General features: G+C 40.3%; 1 protein-coding gene across 2 annotated transcripts in view; it reads left to right on the forward strand.

The window, feature by feature from the left end:
* edil3a (EGF like and discoidin domains 3a) overlaps nt 1-20,457 on the forward strand; it is a 142,093-nt gene that overhangs the window by 53,310 nt on the left and 68,326 nt on the right. For both annotated transcript variants that reach the window (XM_085367253.1, XM_085367254.1), the window contains exon 3: nt 899-1,027. In XM_085367253.1, coding sequence (XP_085223379.1) covers nt 899-1,027 — 129 coding nt within the window. The remainder of the gene's footprint in view (nt 1-898; nt 1,028-20,457) is intronic.

A 20,457-nucleotide genomic window follows, 5' to 3' on the forward strand; every position in this document is an offset into this window, starting at 1 on the left:
GTGCGTTTGTGCTGGCCATTCTGCTGCACATTCACAACTTTAGACTATACCTTATATTGTTCAAACCCTCAGAGGTTGGCTAGCCTGCCCCTAGTATTCAGGACAGCAGCAGTACTTTCACAGTGGCAATCACTTGAGCAATCTTCAGAGACTATTATTTTGCTCTGTGGAGTACAAATTCAGTACAGTATTAATAACGATTCTCCATTTTGGGGGACGCATGAACAGAAACTCTTAAAACTGGTGAATTGTTCACAACAATGGCCACTTTTCATTAATTCAAAATAATAATAATCTTGTTTCAAATTTAAGTAACTGCTTAGTCAAAACTCGACTTATTTGTGTGAGGATCTGTGTGTGTACGTATGCGTGGGTGACGCCGTGGGTACATTTCAGTGCATAGATGGTGGTGCTCCATTTTACCTTGCAGCTAGTCTGTGCTTTTCGCTTAGCACTGTGAGAATGAAGTGTTGCCTTCCTGGAGGGGACACATTCAGTGATTTCTAGACGGTGCCTTGGGCCGCCCTCTAGACAACAGACACCAGCAGCAGTCACTGAAAGACAGACTCTCCCGACACTCCTTTCATCCTCAGTTTCTCCTGTCAAGCAGTTTTACTTAAACACCACCTCACGATGTCTCCCAGAATACCTTATGTATTAAAACTTTGTGTGTTATTGTGTGCTATTAAAAACTGTAGATGTGTTTAATGGGACACCCATTGTTTAGTTTATTAGACTACTGGCTGGATAATGATGTCTAAGTACACTTTTGTATCATATACCAAAATTATTGTGGAATATTATCTGCTGCAATTTGCTCTTGTGTGTACAGTTAAAAAAAATTTTTTTAAAAGCCACCCCCATCATCGGTGTCTGTATTCTTCTTTTTTCTGTGCAGGTCCTTGCCATCCAAACCCTTGCCACAACAGAGGAACGTGTGAGATCAGTGAGACCTACAGGGGTGATACCTTCATTGGTTATGTGTGCAAGTGTCTACCAGGTTTCAGCGGAGTTCACTGCCAACACAGTAAGTTGGACCAGCCTCTTCCCTATCCCTTATTTATCTGTACACACATGACTGTGTTAGTTCCCACCCAGACAACACAGTCATCAAGTTTGCAGATGATACCACTGTGGTGGGGCTCATCTCAGGGGGAGATGAGACTGCATACAGAGCTGAAGTTCAGAGGCTGTCAGATTGGTGTGCAGACAACAACCTGGACCTCAATACCACCAAAACAAAAGAACTGGTAGTTGACTTCAGAAGGAGGAAGTCCGAGCTGCAGCCTGTCAGCATCAACGGGGAGTGTGTGGAAAGGGTCTCCAGTTTCAAGTTTCTGGGTGTGCACATAGACACAGACCTCCAATGGAGCTCTAACACCTCTGCGGTCTTAAAGAAGGCCCAACAGCGTCTCCACTTTCTGAGAATCCTCAGAAAAATGGACCTGAAGAAGGAGCTGCTGACCGTCTTCTACCGCTGCTCCATTGAAAGTGTGCTGACATATTGCATCGGTGTGTGGTTCTCCAGCTGCACCACAGCACACAGAAAGGCACTCCAGAGGGTCATCAACATGGCCCAAAAAATCATTGGACATCCTCTTCCCTCCCTGAAGGACCTGTACAGCACTCGCTGTCTCAAGAGGGCACGCAGCATCCTACGGGACTGCACACACCCAGGACACCGGGTGTTTAAGCTGCTGCCGTCTGGCAGGAGGTTCAGGCTGCTGAGGTCCCGAACAAATAGACTCAAGGACAGCTTTTACAACAGGGCAATAGCCCTGATCAATGTAAATAGCTGACCTGACTGGATACCACCCTGGACTTTTTAGGGGGAGGTAACAATGTTTAAAACGATAACAATAATATTTATATTTATAACAAGGTGCAATAATAATTATTGTGCAATAATAACAGTGTGCAATACACATACACTTATTCTTCTTTTTTATACTAAGTTAATATACTGTGTTGTGTTGTTTGTTACGTTGTGATGTGTCATATCGTGTCGTGTTGTGTTATATGTAGTGCCGACGTAGGACAGTTTTTCCAATTTCATTGTACTACTGTACTATGTATGACTGTGCAATGACAATAAAGAGTTATCTTATCTTATCTTATCTTATCTTAAAGTGTCTCGAATGATTACGGAACTTAATATAAAGTCAAAAGGTTTGCAAGGCCTCTGTGTCTCTTTTATGGCATTACCAGGAAGAATGATTGGTCTGTTTGATCATAACGATTTTCTAACAGGAGTCAAATAATAACCTTGAGCAGTGAACAGATGTTGAAAAGCTGACAAAAAGTAAATTCCTGGTGAAAGGACGAGTTCAGCAAAATGATAGTGAGTTCAGGAGAGAAAGGAAGCGCTGAGCTTGCTTCCTTTTGTTGAGCATGCTCTTAATAAAGATTGGTGTCAGAGGGTTTGTGCTGCCTGTGAGATAACTCTCGACAGTATGTTAGACTGGGAACACTGTTCTCATCCCATGCACAATTTATGCTGTCTTAGGAACTGACCTTTTGAACTCTTAAACTAGCACCTGGAATATGGGGACAAGGGTAATTAATGACTGCAATCATGGGGTACAAGCACATTTGGGTGTGACCAACACTATCGAGCCTTAAACTATTATTGAGACCGAGCAAGTCAGATATATAATTATTTTTCTTTGAACAGCAACATGCATCAATTCACGTTTCAAAGCTTCATTCAGCTATTGTTTAGATCCAATATCTGTTCTGAAAGAATGAGTCTGTTTCGCTTTAAGTATTCTTGGTAGTCTCAGCAGTTTTTGCAGTCAATTTAATAACAAAAATGTTAATAATACTTGTAGCTGCTCTTACAAAAAATAGTCTGTTATTAAATAGGACCGCTAAAGCTGAGCAAATTAGACTATTTATTTGAAAATGAAAAGTCATACATAACAAATGTGAGGTAGCATGGTGGTGTGTTGGTTAGCACCGTTGCCTCACAGCAAGAAGGTCCTGAGTTTAAAGCAAATGGCCAGCTAAGGCCCTTCTGTGAAGCGTTAGGATGTTTTGTTTACGTTTGTTCCTAGTTAACCTTGGAGGACAGAACCCACAAAGAATAAACTAAAAACCTAGAAAAATAAATTGTGTTAAACTCAATAAAAACAGAACTAAAACTAAATACTTTCAAACAATAAAACTAGTGGCCACGGGTGCTACCCCTCAGCCTCCTAGTAGATGTGCCTATTGTATTAGTTAGAAAGGTAATTTTCAGAAACATTGACCTCCGACCTTGAACTCAGTCACTCTGAGTGAGGATTCACACTTGTCTGACATTTTTAGGAGATGCACCAATCGTATCAATTTTTAAAAAATCCCAAGTGACGTCCTTCTTGCGTTATCGCACTCACAAGATTTTCAGAAAACCTTACCTCTTGTCCCTGAGTCTGAGGTCACTGAGATTTTCCCACATTTGAGATGTTTTTGTAGATGCACAGTTGTGTCAATTTGAAACTCTTTCACTCACTTCATTCTCGAGTTATCCCATTTCAGTGTCCACAGTGCGCGCCCACCTGCCCCTCAGGCAGGGTGACAATACCCCATCGGCTTTTTATACCTGAGGGGTACAAACGAATTAGTACAACTAAATGTGCGTTAGGCTGATTGATGATTCTAAACTTGCTGTATCTGTGAATGTCTTTCTGTCTCTCTGTTAGCCGTCAGTAGGTTGACAGCCTGTCTACCATGTACCCCAACTATTGTCCTATAGCAGCTGGGATTAGCACCAGCACAATTGTGACCCTAAATTGTATAAGCAAAAGAAAATAAATTGATGGACATAATAATTGTATCAGCAGAAAATTAATGCAGACCTTTACATTTTCACTTTTCGACTGACTCCCGTGATTTAGACGTAGCATATAGCTTTCTCTGTGTGTGCCAAAATCTTGCTAAATCCCGCAGTATGATATATAGGCCAAGTTCTGTGGCTTTCCTGCCTCTGCGTGTGCTTGGCTGAGCATTGTATTAGCCTGCATAACACAGTTGTCCTTCACTGCCGGTGTGCTTGTAAGTAATGGCTTTAATGTATCATGGTGCAAACCGTGTGGCGTGATGGCTCCTTCTTAGTTTGTAAGAGAGAGGATTTGTAGAGAGAGAGAGAGAGAGCGAGAGAGCATGGTGAGATGTTAACCAACGCCTAACAAAAAATGTGCGCCAAGGTTAAAAAAGACAGAAATGTGGGGTTTTTTAACTCATAAAAGAAATAGTTTTTTATGCTGCACTGGTCAGTGTCAGGCATAAAACAGAAAAGGAAATAGAAGGAGTCAGTAGATCAATGTTATGTCATCGAGTTTGTCTCCAGCCTGAACTGTGAGCAATTGGCTATCATTCATGTCATAATTCAGTTATTGTTTCCTATTATGCCCTGGGGTGGTGGGAAACTGATTCGATACAGTCTGAATACACATTAAAGTCTGCCAATTTTACTCATGGACATCGTCTGAATGGCAGAGAGTCGTGAGAGAGACAGGAGGGAGACATTAATAAGCAAATCTGTTTCTGGGTAATTCCTGCAATTAAATTATAAAGCGACACGTATAATGACAGTTTAGCTGGCTTAATAATGGTAAGATACTGGCTTTAATGCACGATAAGCTGAAAGGTATATTGTGCACCTTCACAATTTGGAAAATGTATGAAACATTTCATTACTGGTGGACAGTTTTATCAGAAAGTTTGAGTTATTCACAGTTAATGTAGTGAAGGGGAAAAATGCAGTATTTGATACTGGGTTAGTTCACTGGTTAAGAGAAAAAAGGTTATTGATTCCAAACCTCCTGGTTAACCGGTGACTTATTATGTTGAGTTAGGTTTGCCCTCAACTAGTTCAAAGACATGCTCGATTAATTGTTAGGTATGGATATGAGACTAAACGTTTGTCTGTGTCTCTGTGTTGACCCTCTGATCGACCGGTGACCCATCTAGGTTGTAGCCAGAGTCTTGACTATAAATTGAACTAGCAGTTAAGGAAAGATGAACAGATGGGAGATCCCCTAGTCACTAGTTTGGTAGATAGCTATAAAGCGATAATAAAATAAATTGATTGTATTACCTTTGCCTAAGCACAGGGGATATTTTAATAGTTTAGCAGAAGTTTTAATTTAAAGCTACTGTTAAGCTGACATATCGTATTAGTCTGCTGCTCCTGTTGATTACATATTAAAAAAAGGAAATTAATTATGGTAGGCTAAGTCATCCATTATTGTATGAAAATGTAGTTAACCTTTTAGTGCTTTCTTGCCGTTGTAGCTTTTCTCTTTGTGCGGTTATTCTGTTTGTGCCACACGGCTTCATAACGAGGTGATTATGTTGCAGTATTCAGTGTTATGCCCCCCACACTTCTTCTCGCAGCCACTGGGCTCAACAGTTTTTGTGGCAGAAACATTGCAGTGCAGGTAGCGTAAAGAGTGGGTGCTCTTTGGAAACTATTTCTACATGCTAAATGTTAGCAGTGACAGCTTTTATCACTTGTGACATTTGGTTTGTCCCATTTTGAAGCCTTGAGAAAAGCATTTTCACAGTCGTTGGCGTTTTGAAACTGGATGCGAGGATGAGGGGTCAATCTGCGCACTCATTGGTTCTAAGTCACAAGTCTGCAGCCAATGAGCATATCCTAGATAAGCCTCCTTTGTGGACTTCTAATGACTAAAATAAAGTAATGTTTTATTTATTATGACCAAAAATGGAAAAGAAATAGTTGCACAGAGGCAACTCCAAGTTTTTCAGACAAATTTGCTTTTTTATTTTAAATTACATTTCTTATTTTTAGAACTTAGATGTTTTCGACTCTTCCTGAGGTGATGAGATTTTCACATTCAGGTCAGATGTTCAAGTATCACTGCTGAAGGTGATGACAGCGTGCTGGCACACTAACTGTGCAGTTAACACAAAGTTTGACAAGCTTGATTTCACTCAGCCACGTCATATGAAAGTAAAAGATAGAGTATTTTGTCTCTGGCCTGTCAAAGATGAGGTGAATTTTATTGTGATTGCATTAAGTTGGGTTTTAAAGCAATTCTTAGTCTGTCTCAATCTCGTCTGAAAGCCGTGGCTTTCCTTTGGTTAGTGTCATTGCTTTTATTATTATAGTCATTATCATCACAAAGTCATTCATCTTTCAGATAGTGTGGTGTCATGTCCCTGTGGTGACAGGAGAACAAATGCAGCCTTATTGGGCAAGTAGCCAAGCGCCGTAATGAGCTGTCACAGTGTGAAGATTGGGACTGATTGCCTCAGACGTCGTGAGGTTGCAGATCATTTTTAGAGCACACGTTCTCAGTCCGTCAAGGACAAATGTTGTATAAACTGTAGGCATTTTTATTCCTGCTCTAAGAAAGTTGTGAGAAAGTCATGCGTAACATACATGTTTGTCAGGGAAAAGAGGGACCCAGGCGCGGTTCTTGCTCACAGAAACACAGTGCGTTTATTTACAGTGAAACAGACAAGTCCAACAATCCATTCAAAAGTGCAATTTTCCAATCGTGCTCGTCCCTTGCTCCCAGTGCGTTCCGTGTAGTAACTCCCTTAGTGTGTGTGCTCCCCAACTCGCTTCTCCGCTCGCCCCTCCTGGAGGAAGAAGGAAAATCCAGCGTTAGCCACACGCTAGCCGAATAACACACTCACACTGCTCGCACAGACTATACCAGTTCGGAGTAATAATCCCACGTCGACTGTCGCCGTGAGTCCAGGTTAAATACCCCTTTCTAGCCTGGAGGAATGATTACCAACCACTGGTCAGGTAATCAGCTGCAGGTGGGCCGGCAACAGCGAAGAGGGACTCCCAATGACGACAGTCGCCAGGACACGCCTCTCCCACGGCGCGCACTTCCGTAAACAACCCCGAGGGCCAGGGAGGGAGAAGCAAACACATATACAGAAAACATAAACACAAGCAGGGTCGTCCGGAAAGGGCCGTCCAACCGTGACAATGTTTTATCTTTAGTTTACTAAAACAATCATTTGATGTGATGCAGTGATGCCTGCTTTTGAAAAATCCAAAGTTAAAGGCAGTAGATAAAGTGCTTTTCAAGCAGAAATGTACTGAATAAAGACCCTGTTTAAAAAAGAAAGATAAAAGAATTAACAGAGTAATTGGGCTAAACTGTCTCTTAGATGGTAAGTGCTCTCTTTCTCATTCGATCTTCCTCCAATCTTTCATAGCCTGCAGGTCCTTTCAATAGTTGCCACCTCGTGCTCGTGGATCAATATGTTTCTTTGGCTTTCTTTCCTTTCTTTCTATAAGACACCAACAGATCCAGATTGATTGGTGGAAAAAATTGTGAAAAGCTTTAGTTATTTTTATTCAACCCCTTTATTTGTTCATGTATCGTATTCCTATAATCCTAGACCCGCCACCTCGCAAACCTCTTGCCACAAAATAATCAGCCACTGTTTATGGCTGTGGCCTGATGTAAAGCCGCAGGGAACCATTACTGTTAGTTAGTTCACCATGGGGCTGAACGAAGACTGACTTTCATCAGCACATGAAGAAAAAAAGAGACTCCATAACTCCCTCTGCATGGTATGTCTCGTAGCCCATTTATTGACCTGATTAGTGTATTTCGGAGCGAGTGAGGAGGCATCCGGAGATCATTACTTATTTGTTTGTTGTGTGATTCTTGTGTGTCTGTCCTCAGGCTCTCCACCTTTCCAGTTTGATTTTCCAAAAAGAAAAACGAAGATGTGACTTTTTCACCCTTGTCTGTTTTTTTGTGCTCAATTTACTGCCTAAGATAACAGCACTAAAACCCGAGGCAGCATGAATGAGTAAATGACAGTGGTTATTTGACTACAACAACAGCTTGTGCTTGTCAGCTACAGCACAGCACCCCTTCACCTTAGCAGCACTCCAGTTACCTGCCTTGGCATCGCGGGAGGTGAGCCTGTAACTGCACATCTACAGCATTTTGTGATGGCAGAGAGGGGAAAATAGAAAGCCTCCTGCAGAGAGCACTGAGAGAGTACAGTAAAGTGAGGCAGAGCAGGCCTGGTGGGCTCTCGCCAAGATTGAAGCAGCTGTTATCTCCTTCAAATTGTGAGGCTGCACTATTAAAGTGACTTCAGCAAACATCAGAATGACACACGAAGACTTTCTTAGCCTTTTGTGGCTGTGTTTAAATGATAAACACAACCTGAGCATCACACTCAGGATTAAACAACCAGCATAATGTTTTTTAAGAGATATTAGAATAAAAAGGATCAGCCAGCTGTGGCTCAGGAGGTAGAACAGGCTGTCTAATAATCAGGAGGTTAGCGGTTTGATCCCTGCCTCTTTAACTCTGCATGTCAAAGTTGCTAGATGCTCACACACATGTTTTATTCAAATAAAAGGAAACTTTTATTCAAGTTTCGAGCAAGCATCACATCATTAATAGATCTACATATGCTTGGGCTTTACACCTCATCAATAATGTTAACGCCGTCACTGCTGGGACTCCCGGGAGAGGTACGAGTGTCGAACACGTGGACTGTGCATATGTTTTTTGTCCACAGTGGATTTTATTTAATCAAATAGAAACACTTCTAACCAGCAAATAGGCCCATATTTCCAGCAAATGATGCTCCAAATTGTCTCTGCGTCCACAAAATCAGCTTCACAAAGTACAGTTGCTATTTTGTTTATCGCTCCAGGGGAAAGTCGGTCGCATGCAGAAATCCACTTACTGTCTTAGATCATATAAGCAGTATAGCTGAATTATGTTTAAGGGCAGATTTGCACTTCAAGTCTAAAAAAATAAGTGTTTTCAGGGCAGGCTTAGTTAAATGGATTATGATAGATTTAAGTGCAACTTAAGTCAGTGAAAAAGTTTGTTGAAAAAGTACTTTGTCCATAGAAAGTTCATCTGTTTTCAAAATAAACAGAGGCATGGATTTAGTCACAGTGCCTGAGGTCTGTACTTGTAGCTATAAATTGGTTTCGTCTTAACAGCCTCAGTGTTACAACATGCTTGAAATTTCACTGAAATTATGCTAATCTGCACTGCAGTTATTTTTATATGAATAAATTAGCATGACTAACTTGTAGCACCACTTTGTTTTTCTCACTAAAACTTGTATATGTGTTCAAAGGACGAAGGCAAGACATTTGTGACGCTTTATTCCAGTCTGCTTGTCAATATGCCAATAAAGTTAAGTTTTTCTGTCTTCCCAAATTCATCATTGTATCTGTCATGAATCGCTGTGCGGCAGGCAGGAGTTGGACCCAAAATGCAGGACTCACAGACTCGGGGAGGTGAACTCAAAACACAGCTTTATTTGCTGGTAGAACAAACATACAAAACTAGACTAAACTGGGAAACCATAAACTAAGAACTCACAGGGAGATCCACACACAGCATGAGGGACGACACGACACTGACTCAGAAACACAGGGTTTAAATACACTGGGAAGTAACGAGGGGAATGAGACACAGAAGGAGGGCACAGCTGGGAGAAATCAGGACTGACGAGACAAGCAAAGCAGGACGCATTCACATGAGACACGGACCATCAAAGTAAAACAGGAAGTATCACACAGAGACGCGAACTTGACACAGTGGAGACAGCAACTAAGAAATACAGAGACATAAACCATAAGGCAGAGGTCTAAGAACCAAAATACACAGGGAAATACTCAGCTGGGAACACAAGAGACTAGACTAGAGAGAGTAACAAAAAACCAACCATGAGAACATAATGCACAATGCAGAGTGACAGAAAACAAGAAACTCAAACATGCAAAGACACACAATTACACAGAACAGAGGGGACACAGAGAGACATGAAGGGCAAGGGATCAAAACTAGAAGCCATAGAATAAATCACACACAAGTACAATAATACAAAAATCACAAAGAACTAAAAACGCTGGGTCAGGAGACCCAGGACCGTGACAGTATCAAAGATCTCAAAAACAATGTGTCCTACCACTACAAAGTGGCCTCAGAACCACTGTGAACACCTCCAGCTTCGAGCTTCTCCCTGTTGTTAGATTGCTGCGATACAGAGCTGTGTGGGAAACGCTGCCATTTCCTGACACCGTCTCAACATTACATTCAGTCTCACAGCCCACCCACTGCTCACAGTCTGTGGCTGGAAAGCTGCATTTACAGGCTGAGATGAGTGTAGAGGATCCTGGGGGAAGGGTCTGTATGTCCAGCAGACATTCAAAGAAGTGACCACAAGCACAGAGCCAAACCGACAGACGCCGATGATCAGCAAAGAGCGTGCCTGTAGATCAAAATAAAAAGATTGCTCTGCCTGTGGGCCAGCAGTCGTTTTGTTTCGGCTTACTGCACATTTGGTCTTTTTTTTCCTTTAAGCATCAAACAGTAGAATTCCTCTTTACAGACTTCAATAACTGGTGTCAGTAAACCCAACATTGTGATGTCTTCTATGTTCTTTTTCTTCTGTGTGAATAAATACAGATGAACATCTAAAATGGTAGATTGTATGAAATTTGAAAGCAAAAGAGAATGTCTGTATCGTCCTACCTGTGTCCACTATATTGTTCTTGAGGGAGGGAAGCAATCAGTAAAGGAAAAATAAACCAAAGAATAAAATACATTTTTTATGTTAGCATGCCATACACAAGTAGTGCGTGTGTTTAGCGGCATAAATGTGTTTTACATAATCCCATTGTGGCATCAGCTTTACTTTTAGAGTTTAAAAGGCAAATACCTAGAATCAAACTCATTGCATGGGGTTATAAGGACTTGGTTTAAGGCTTGGGTAGTTTTATTTTTAGGTTATTGTTAGCATCAGGGAACTGCTTATGGATAGGCTAAGTCTCCAGAATATGACTGTAAGTTAGTGTAATGTCCTGAAATGATGGAACCATGAGAGTGTGTGTGTTTGTGTGTGTGTTGCCTGTAGCAGACTAGCTGTCTTGGACTTGCTGAGTGTGACAGTGGCTTCTTCAGAGTGGCTGATGGGCTCCTGGTGAATAAGCCACTCATGGGGTTTCTGTGTAAATGGCGTACTAGAAGCAGATGTGTGTCATTTTTGTAATATAACCAACACTAGCTTACTTGACAGATGTGTGATTATTTCCACTGTTCAGATAAGGCATTCGTCTCCTGCTTTATGAAGTTACACTTGGCATGTGAGGAGGCTTCGGTCAAATCCAGAGTTGGTGGAAACTCACCCAGTTTGAGTAGTGTGTGTGTTACTGACAGTTTTTATTTGCTTTCTGGTTCCAAATAACAATTTGGAAAAAAGCTGTAGGAATAATAACTGAGAGGATTCATAGGTTAATAAGAATTTACATGTGTACATTTGTTTCAATGTTTCAGTTTTTCAACCTCTACCTTTACAACAGCATTTGTGAGTTTACATTTTTCTGTCATTTTGTATTGGTGCTATTCCAGCTTTTACAATAAATAAATACACACATTCTCTTCCATTACTGTTTTTGGGCTACAGTGTGAGTATTGTAACTCAACAGTAATATTCCACAATGGTGCACCATGATTGAGCAATTGGTGGTTGTTACGTACGGCAGATTTGCTTCCAAGCCCTACGCACAGGGTTTGGTTGAAAAGATTGAGACATTTAGAAAAGAAAAAGGTCTTTACTCTGTGAAATGAAAATGAAATGAGTAGATGTCTGAGCTAACCGTGGGCTCTCTAAAGGAATCACTCCCTGTATGGGTTTTTCCAGTTAATCTAGTCTATAGATAGTCTGTGGGAGCTGCACAGTTCATTACATGTGTGTAAAACCAAAACCCATCTGTGTCTTCATCGCCGTAATAACAGTAACACCAGTGATAGTGACAAAACTACTCCCCTTCATTTGTATTTTGCAGGACATTGAACATGAGTAGGGCATCGTTTTATGTGATGCAACCGTCTTTACATACACATTAATGCTTTTGTAGTAGAAGCTATTTTCACCATTCTTTGGGTAACTCCTGACGTTGCATCTAATTTAAGTCTCAGTTTTATAACGTTACTTTGTTGAAGGTTAATACCATTTGTGTCTCCCTTTGGTTTCCCTCAAGGGTCCTCTGTTTGTAAAGAACATGTAGGTGAGTGGGAAGATAGTTTTGCTACACAAGAGCAGTGATTCTCAGAAACTGGTTGAATGAATTTCTTGTATACCTGCGCCCAGAAATCAATATGTATTGACTATGTTTTGACTGCCAAAGCCTTTTGTTTGTATGACTTGATTTTATTTTATTGTCTTTTTCTCCTTATAGTATAAGTGAGTGATTCTTTGGGGACTTTTCATTGTTAGTGGACTGAATCCTCAATAAGTATTAGACAGACAGGCAGATAGTAGACAGGTCAAGTCATAAAGTGGAACACATGTAACACACTTTGCAGTTTTGTAAACTATACTCTAATAAGAGCCAACAAAAAAAAAGCACAAAAAATGTATATACTTTTCTGGTTGGCTTTTATTGAGTCTATACTTTGTGTGTGTGTGTTGTGGGTGTGTGTCGGCATGATTTCACAAAGAGGGAAACCCGGCCAAAGATGAGCCTTGTACTTCAAATGTCTATTTCCTTGGGTATCCTGCTGTCTCTGTCTCTTCATTCCTGGAGGAGCTGACCCTATCTCGCCTCTGTCAGAGGGCAGTTTGGATAACAAGCTGGTGAAACAAGCTAGAATCAAGGTGTTTAGGAGCGCTTTTTCTGTGCCTCTGACACCAGTATTTTACTTAGCCTTTAAGGTGGAGTTGCCTGCGTGGTAGATCAAACTGACAGATGTTTTTCCTCAGGTTTATTGAATACATAGAATAGCGCTAGATGCTAGATATTTTTGGCCCCTGATCCTTGTTATGTTTTATGGACATTTTATACTATACATATTTAGCACCATGGCCTGAAATCATATAATTGTGATACCTCACCTCGCCCACATGTCTTCAGTGAGCAATCACTTCTGCAGATCCTTTGAAATTAAAATGCCTGTAGAAATATATTTTGAGTAAACCACCTGTCCTTGTTAGCAAGCTGGTGCTTTGCCAGCAAAATTACAGCACAGCATAACATTGCTGTTAAAACAAAATATAACTGCACAGAATGCCTTGAGGAAGGTGAAGCTTTGTAAAATGGTCAGACTAGTGGCCTGAAGTGCAGTGCTGTAAGAGAAACATAACCTTCTAGTGTTTCCTGTCACTTTGGCAGTTCTTTATGTCACTTTTTACAAGCATTACTCACAAAGTAAAAAAAAAATAAAAAATTGGTATTTGAATCAGTACAGACAGTACAAAAACAAACTGTGCATTAAATAAAACTGAAGTTACAACTTAACAAAACATAGTAAATACATAAAAAGCTGAAGAATCTACAAAATCTGCCGACCATCAGGGGCATCCACACAAGACGCGATGCACAGTGACGTTCTTCAACTTCATGTGACAACAGGGGAAATACCTGCTGGCGATGTGAAGCTGGCAGGTCCCGAGTTAAACTTTTCTCAACGTGCAGATGAATAACTGAAGCGACTACCAATGAGTGGAAAGGATGCTGCTGATTGATATAAGACAAGGTGGTAAATACATCAGAGGGTTACCAGGGTAACTGAAGCCCGGAAGATCTGCTGGTGACCTACAGTTGGTTACATCTCCTTTAACAGTACTGATAGAGCATTTCACTGCTTTGAAAGCTCAGGATGGGTTTGTCAGGGCCTGTATTTTCTTAACTTAGTGCATTGAGATTAAATGAGAAAATGTGAAGAAGGAAACAAAACTACGAAAAAAAACAGCCTTGGAAATGTGATCTGTGGATGTTATGAAAAGAAACAGGTGAAAAATAATGAGATGAGTAAAGCTGCAAAGGTGTTTGGGCATTTCTATTTTCTTTGTTTGCAGCGCTGTGCACGCATTCACCTGGTTTATCGTTTCTGCAGAGGAGTTGTTAGTGAACGAGCTGTTACCAGGGCCTAATTGTGTGAGGCCCCCTCAGTCAGTTGAGCTGCGTTGGCGCCTCCTGGCCTCTGCAGTAAAGATGGGCCATGTTGGCGGTTGGCCAAAGCATAAATAGAGATGCAATTCCAAATCCCAGATGGCGAAAATAGTCAGACTCCATTCTACCCAGGGCTTTTGGCTGCCAGTGCCAGCCCAAACAAAACACTGATAAATGTTGTGCTTGACTAGAGCTGCATTATTTCAGGATGGTCAGTGTGGGCCAAATCAGTGTCAGTGTTATTTTCCTGCAGGTGGAGTTCATTCAGTGTGACACATAAAAGATATTACATTCATGGTCATGAGAATGTGGAGCATTTAAACCATAACATGGTGATATCGTGATGTATTTCTTTTTGATGATGTTAAATGAATAAATGACAGTGGTAATGTTTTTTTTTAGTAAAGCAATCATGGTTGTGTTAGAGACATAATTATGTCAGAAAAGGGTCAAAATTCAAATAAGTCAAAAATATTAGTGTCAAATTTCTCTCTGCTGAAAGCACTTATTCACAAAGCTGGAAGTGCCTTTCACTGTTTTATAAATGCTTTCATTTCACCCAGGTAGATGTTGGTCATTCACTGGACTTTTTTCTATTTGACAATGTAAAAAACAAACAAAGAATAATTAAGTAAGAAAATCAGTAAGTTAAAAAAATCACTGTTATAACAGTATTATATCCAAGGTCCTCAGTTCATTAATTCTGCTTCTTCTACCAATTGTTTTCCTTAGAGAGTGGCGCAACATTTAGAACAGGCATGATTCCCAGATGAGTTTGGTAATCATCTAAAATTTTTCTTGGCATGTTTTATTTTTCAAATATCACAATAACTAATAACTGAGAAATTTGCCAGAAACAGTCATGTTTCCATTAAAATAATAGTTTGGCATATGATGATGATGATGATGATAATAATCCATGATTAATCTTAAAACAAAAAGCAAAGAAAATAAGAAATGTGTATTTGCATTAAAGGAGCCAAGTGGGGTAATGACAATAGTAATAACACCACCAGCGTACAGGGAGGGTACATGGGATATAGGATGCTGTGCCACTACCACAAGGAAAATTGGACTTGCACCAAGAAATTGTTGTCGTGTAGGACAGCAGAATGGACCTGACATTTGAAAAAGAAGGCCGACCAAATTTTAGATAGCGACAGAAATGGTTCAAATATAGTTTTAATATCTGCAGTGAGATAAAAAGTTGGGTAATACAATGCTGCTGAATTCTTTGAAAGCAGCAAATAAGAGATACATTTTGACCTTGAATCAGCTTATTCAGCAAAGAGGAAGAAATTACTTTTTCATTTCTGAACACTTTTTAGTTAGATATATTTAAAAAATCCGAGATGTGCTAAATGCGACTATGCAAAGCTAAATTTGTCAGTTAATGGGGAATATATATGCTCAAAGCCTCGGGATGTCTAGTATCTCAATGAGCCAAAGAGCCTCAATGCACTAATAATTTTATGGCCATGGCCTTACTCGGTTTGTGCTGTCAATTCTTATATTCTGGGTGAGATGGCTTATACATGTGTGCACTGTAGGAATATGAAAATTTGCAATTTTCTATTACAAAAAGAGAAATCCTGTTTTAGTGGCTTAACACTTTGTTTTCCTCACCTTCATAGCAACAGTGCTCACAAGCACTGTCAGGAGAGGGGCAGCCAATTAAAAATACAGATAGGGAGCTCAAAGGGAGAGAAGTTGTTTTAGGCAGGATGAACTGAGTGGCAGTTGGTAATCACTCAAAGCTACTCCAGTGGAGCTGGAAATCAGCACAGTAATTTGTCTTTATATCTTAAAGAATTGAGGTTGTCAGTGATGTTAAAAAGAGGGTTTGGCTAACGGACATTGTCATTGACCATCGTTGTTCACTGACTGTCAGATGTGACAGCCATTACTAAAGAAACTGAAAAATTGCTTCACCACAGTCAGCAAGCCTGTGTCAGGATGTGAATTGTTGTTTTCATTCAGTATAAGTTGTTCGCCCTCACCTTGGTTAGTCTTACCTCTGTTTTCTTCTGCACCTTTTGTCTATCTGGTTATTACATCCTTGTGTCCAGTCAGTCACTCATTCACCCCAGGGCCCCAACTTCAACTTTACTGTGAGGTTGTCCTGTTTGACAAGCTTTTCAATATTGTTCTGTCTTTTTTCCCCTAGTGTGATTTTTTTGTCTGTGACATTCGGTCAGTTTGTAGACTTCCCCTTCTGCCTGCTCCCCATCTGGATTGTTTGTCTTGCTGCCTGTGCTCCTGTGAATTGTTACCGCTGGTTATGATTTTTGATTTTTTAAGCACATTCTGTGTTGTTGTACTAGCTTACGTATCACTTTAGGTTTAGAAATACACTGTGGACAAAAGGACTGGGCACCCACCGGAGCTTGGATAACCCATGATTCTAAACTCATAGCCAATAATATAGAGTTGATGTTGGACAAGAGAGCCTAGCTCACAGTCTCATTACTAGTTTATCACATTTTTCTTATGGGGTTAGGGTTAGGGCTCCGTATTGGGCAGCCAAGTTCTACACCAAACTCATCCAACCACACTTTTATGTACTTTGCTTTGCGCACTGGGGCACAGTCATGCTCAAACAGAAAAGGGCTTTCCCCAAACTGTTCCCACAAAGTTGAAAGCATGAGATTGTCCAAAATGCTGTGGTAAGCTGAAGAATTAAGATTTCCTTTCACTGGAACTAAGGGGCTCCAGGCCAATCTTAGAAAAACATCCCAATAGGATTATCTCTAATACACCAAATGTTACAATCTGCACAATGCAGTCAGGCAAATAATGTTTCCCTGGCATTCACCAAACCCAGACTTGTCTTTTAGACTGATGGATAGAGAAACATGAATTGTCACTCCACTGGTCCAGAGTCCACCGGTGGCTTTACACCAGACCATCTGAGATAAGGTGATGTACGGCTCAAAAACAGCCATGGAAAACTACACAACAAAGCTCCCAGCTGATGTTAATCCCAAAGGAGGTTTGGAACTCTGCACTTATTGAGTCAGCAGAGCATTAACCACTTTCATCAACATTTCCTCTCACCATTTGGTGAACGTCATCTGTAACTTTATGTGGTCTGACACTGCGTGGTTGAGTTACAGTCGTTCTTAAATGTTTCCACTTTGCAATAATGCCACACGCTGCCTTTATTTATGTATTAATTTATATTTTTCATGGAGAGAAATTGGCTGTTGTTTTATTGATTTTGAAGAAATCAATAATACATGAAACTGAGTATGAGTAGTCCAGTTAGGTAGATATCACCAGTTCCCACTTCATTTTTATTTGTTCTGTATTAAGAGCTTTTGTAGTATTTTTGTGACCTTGTAAGTAGATATAAGAGCAGAAAGTAGCCTTGTAAGAGTACATGTCTCTTCTGATTTTCCCTCTTTGCCCATCATCTCCTTTTACCTTTTCCGTTCATGTCATTTAAGCATTCTAGCAAGTGTACCTGAGTAACATTAAGGAGCTTGTGGATCAGACTCTTTTGTTCCAAATTTCATCAGTATTCCCTTCACACATCTGCTGTGGAGGCTCCATCTGTAAGCTTAAAATGACACTTAAGGCCTTACTCTGAGTGTCATTCTTCCTCCAGGCTGAGGGCTCTTCACATTCTGCACATCCCAGTTTCGGCAGAGCCCCCCAGTCTGCATATCTTCAAAATGATGAGTGTTTTGCTTCTCAGATACTTAAACCTCTGCAGTGCATCCTAAGACACCTTTTCCAGGGCTTCTGGAGTGCTGCTGTGAATAACTTCTCAGTAGGCTAATCCCACTTCAAAAAGCATGTCCTTGGAATACACTATTCTTAATCCTGCATTCACAGCTTCATGCATCATCATCTCCCCTGACACATACGCCACATGTGCACCACTGTGAAAACAAGCTGGGATGAGATGAGAAGTTTTTTAGTCATCAATAAAACCGGTATGCTGCTGAGAATCGAATAACAGCATCTCAACTATATTACTGCGACTACACGTTTCACAGACGCATCGGATGAAGTTTCTCTTTTAACTGGTTGACTGACTTCATCAGACCCTTAATAGAAATTCTGCCTTTTGTGGTGATAGTCACTTCACATGACTAAGGAAAGGATAGACTGACAGCACAGACTGACAGTGGAGACAGGCACTTCCTTGTTCTGTCTTCTATCGCTGACTCAACTTGGAGAGACAGGGCTTGTCTTTGCTTCATGTAGCATAGACTAGACACATTTCACCGGACTGGGACTTTGCAAACCCAACATCCAAAGATGACGGTCCATATACAAAGATGCATTTCTGGAGACCTGTTGGCACAAAAGGATTATAGAAGTTTCCACCAAAAAATCCACAAAAAGAAAAAGTTCTACATAACTACTGTATTTACAATATGTGCATACATGTATAATGTTTCTGAGTATATGCTAAAGCTTATTTAATCAAGACCTCTAGGTTGAAATGCAGGCAGAAAAATAATATCATGCATTTAGATTTTATAATTGGCATAACAACTAAGCCTTAAATCTGCACTTAAAGCTCAATGGGTGGTGTATTTTTTCCACTGAGATATGAGCAGATGCATAACATTCAAACAACCGTGTGGGAGATGGGATACATGTATTTTCACAAAAGAAGTAAGCAAGACCATTGCATGATTGCAAGAGCAGCATGAGATATGTTGTTCTTATCAAAACTGAAGTAGTGCCGTGCCTCTAGCTTGACCTGCGCCGTATATAATATCACATAAACTACCTTTGCCACTGAATGATAACATAATCTACTGTTGCTGCTGTATGTTCTTTAGTTGAAAGAACTGAAAACTATAAATAATCATCATCAGACATGAAATTCTTGTTCTTGTAACTTCCTCACTGGTACATAGCCCATTAAATAAAGACATTAGTATTTTACCACACTGGTTATATGCTTGTTTTTTGGGGGGTTTCTACGTTTTTTTCACCCATCGATTGCAATCTATTTTCAGTATCAGATCAAACATTTATAGCACCGCTATGAATCACAAGATATCAGTACCAGCCTGTCCCAGAGGAACTCTAACCACTATTACGAATAGCATGATTACTTCCAAGAAAGTATGGGTGTCCAAGGTCAGGGGTTAATTATGTGGCAGGCATAAACAACCGGTGATCCACTTAATTGCTGTCGATCACGGACCATAGAGGTCAGACCACTGCTCCATTCTTGCCTAGAGGATCAGCTTGCTTACCAAATACTTTTGCATTTGCTGGCTCAGTAACACAAAACAGATAAGATGAGATGAATCTTCCCCAGGGGAAATTTTTCATGTAAGCTAAATTACCGTATGTCCAGATGCAAAGATGTAACACTGTGAAACAACTCCTTATGAAAACAAAGTCTTGACTAACCTCCAGTTCTGTGGCTTACAGTGCCTTGGCAGGGGCATAAAAGAAGGCTTTACCCAGTCTTGCCCAACATCTGACTGTAATTTAATGAAGGACGTGGGTGTGATGTAGGGGCAATACTACTGGGACATTACCTTTCATTCAGCTAATTAAGTTAGGGGGCTTAACAAGTTAGAGAGGATTAAAGGCTTTTAGCAGCCGTTTATTTCAATCATTTATGTGATTTAAGTTGTTGTTTGGGCTGTTTGGACATACTGATGCCATAGCCTCTAGATACAGTCCAATGGAAACTAGAAGCATATTTAAATATGATTCTGCTGTGCAAATTAAGCTTCCATAGACCGTATTAAAGAAAACACCAGACCATGGGTGGTGAATAGTGCTTTAGAAATCCTAATTTTCAAGATGTGACCCATTAAATACACTTGAAAGCAGAGTTGTTGGTCTGTTTAGTTATGGTGAATGGCTGTACTAGGGGTAGATGAAGAGTCCAGTGGAGCCCAGAGTTTGGGTGAACCGTCTTTATACAGGCCTGATCCTGCTCCCTGGACACATCATAGTCAGTTTAATACTTGGAGCCAGTCTTATTTCCTGACACACAGGACTACTCATTGCTCTCCATATTGTCTGGCTTTTTTTTTTTCAGGGAGCAAGATGTTCCAGTGAATTGACAAGAGCATGATGATGGTATGGCCAAAGGCTAAGGAATTTTATTAAAATTTTTTATTTTATCTTTTGGAGATGTGATAATGATGAAATTTTGACAAATCAGAAATATCAAATTTAAAGAGACACAAATGAATAAATTATGATAAATTACCAGGGAGTACCATTCAATAGAGTCTTAGCTGAATCAGTCTTGTGCAGGCTCTATAGAAACATTACACGCTTCATTGGTCTGGCTGGACAGTCAGTATACAGGTTCACATTTAATTGCCTAAAAATAGAAAACAATTAATGACATCGTTAAATGTCAGCTGGGATTGGTTCCAGGCCCCTACAATACAGATCTCAATGAGAAAATGGGATGGATGGATTCTTTTATTTTTTTCAATCCAATTGAAATTTAAGTTAATTCTACTCATGCTAGTTTGCTAAATTGTTCTGATTACAAAATTCAGGCCTTAATGAAACATGTAGAATGGTGGATTTTGGCT

Source organism: Diplotaxodon limnothrissa, linkage group LG12 (genome assembly GCF_057381915.1).
Source record: "Diplotaxodon limnothrissa isolate DT_005_m linkage group LG12, D_limnothrissa_male_GT1.1, whole genome shotgun sequence".
Classification (NCBI taxonomy): Eukaryota; Metazoa; Chordata; class Actinopteri; order Cichliformes; family Cichlidae; genus Diplotaxodon; species Diplotaxodon limnothrissa.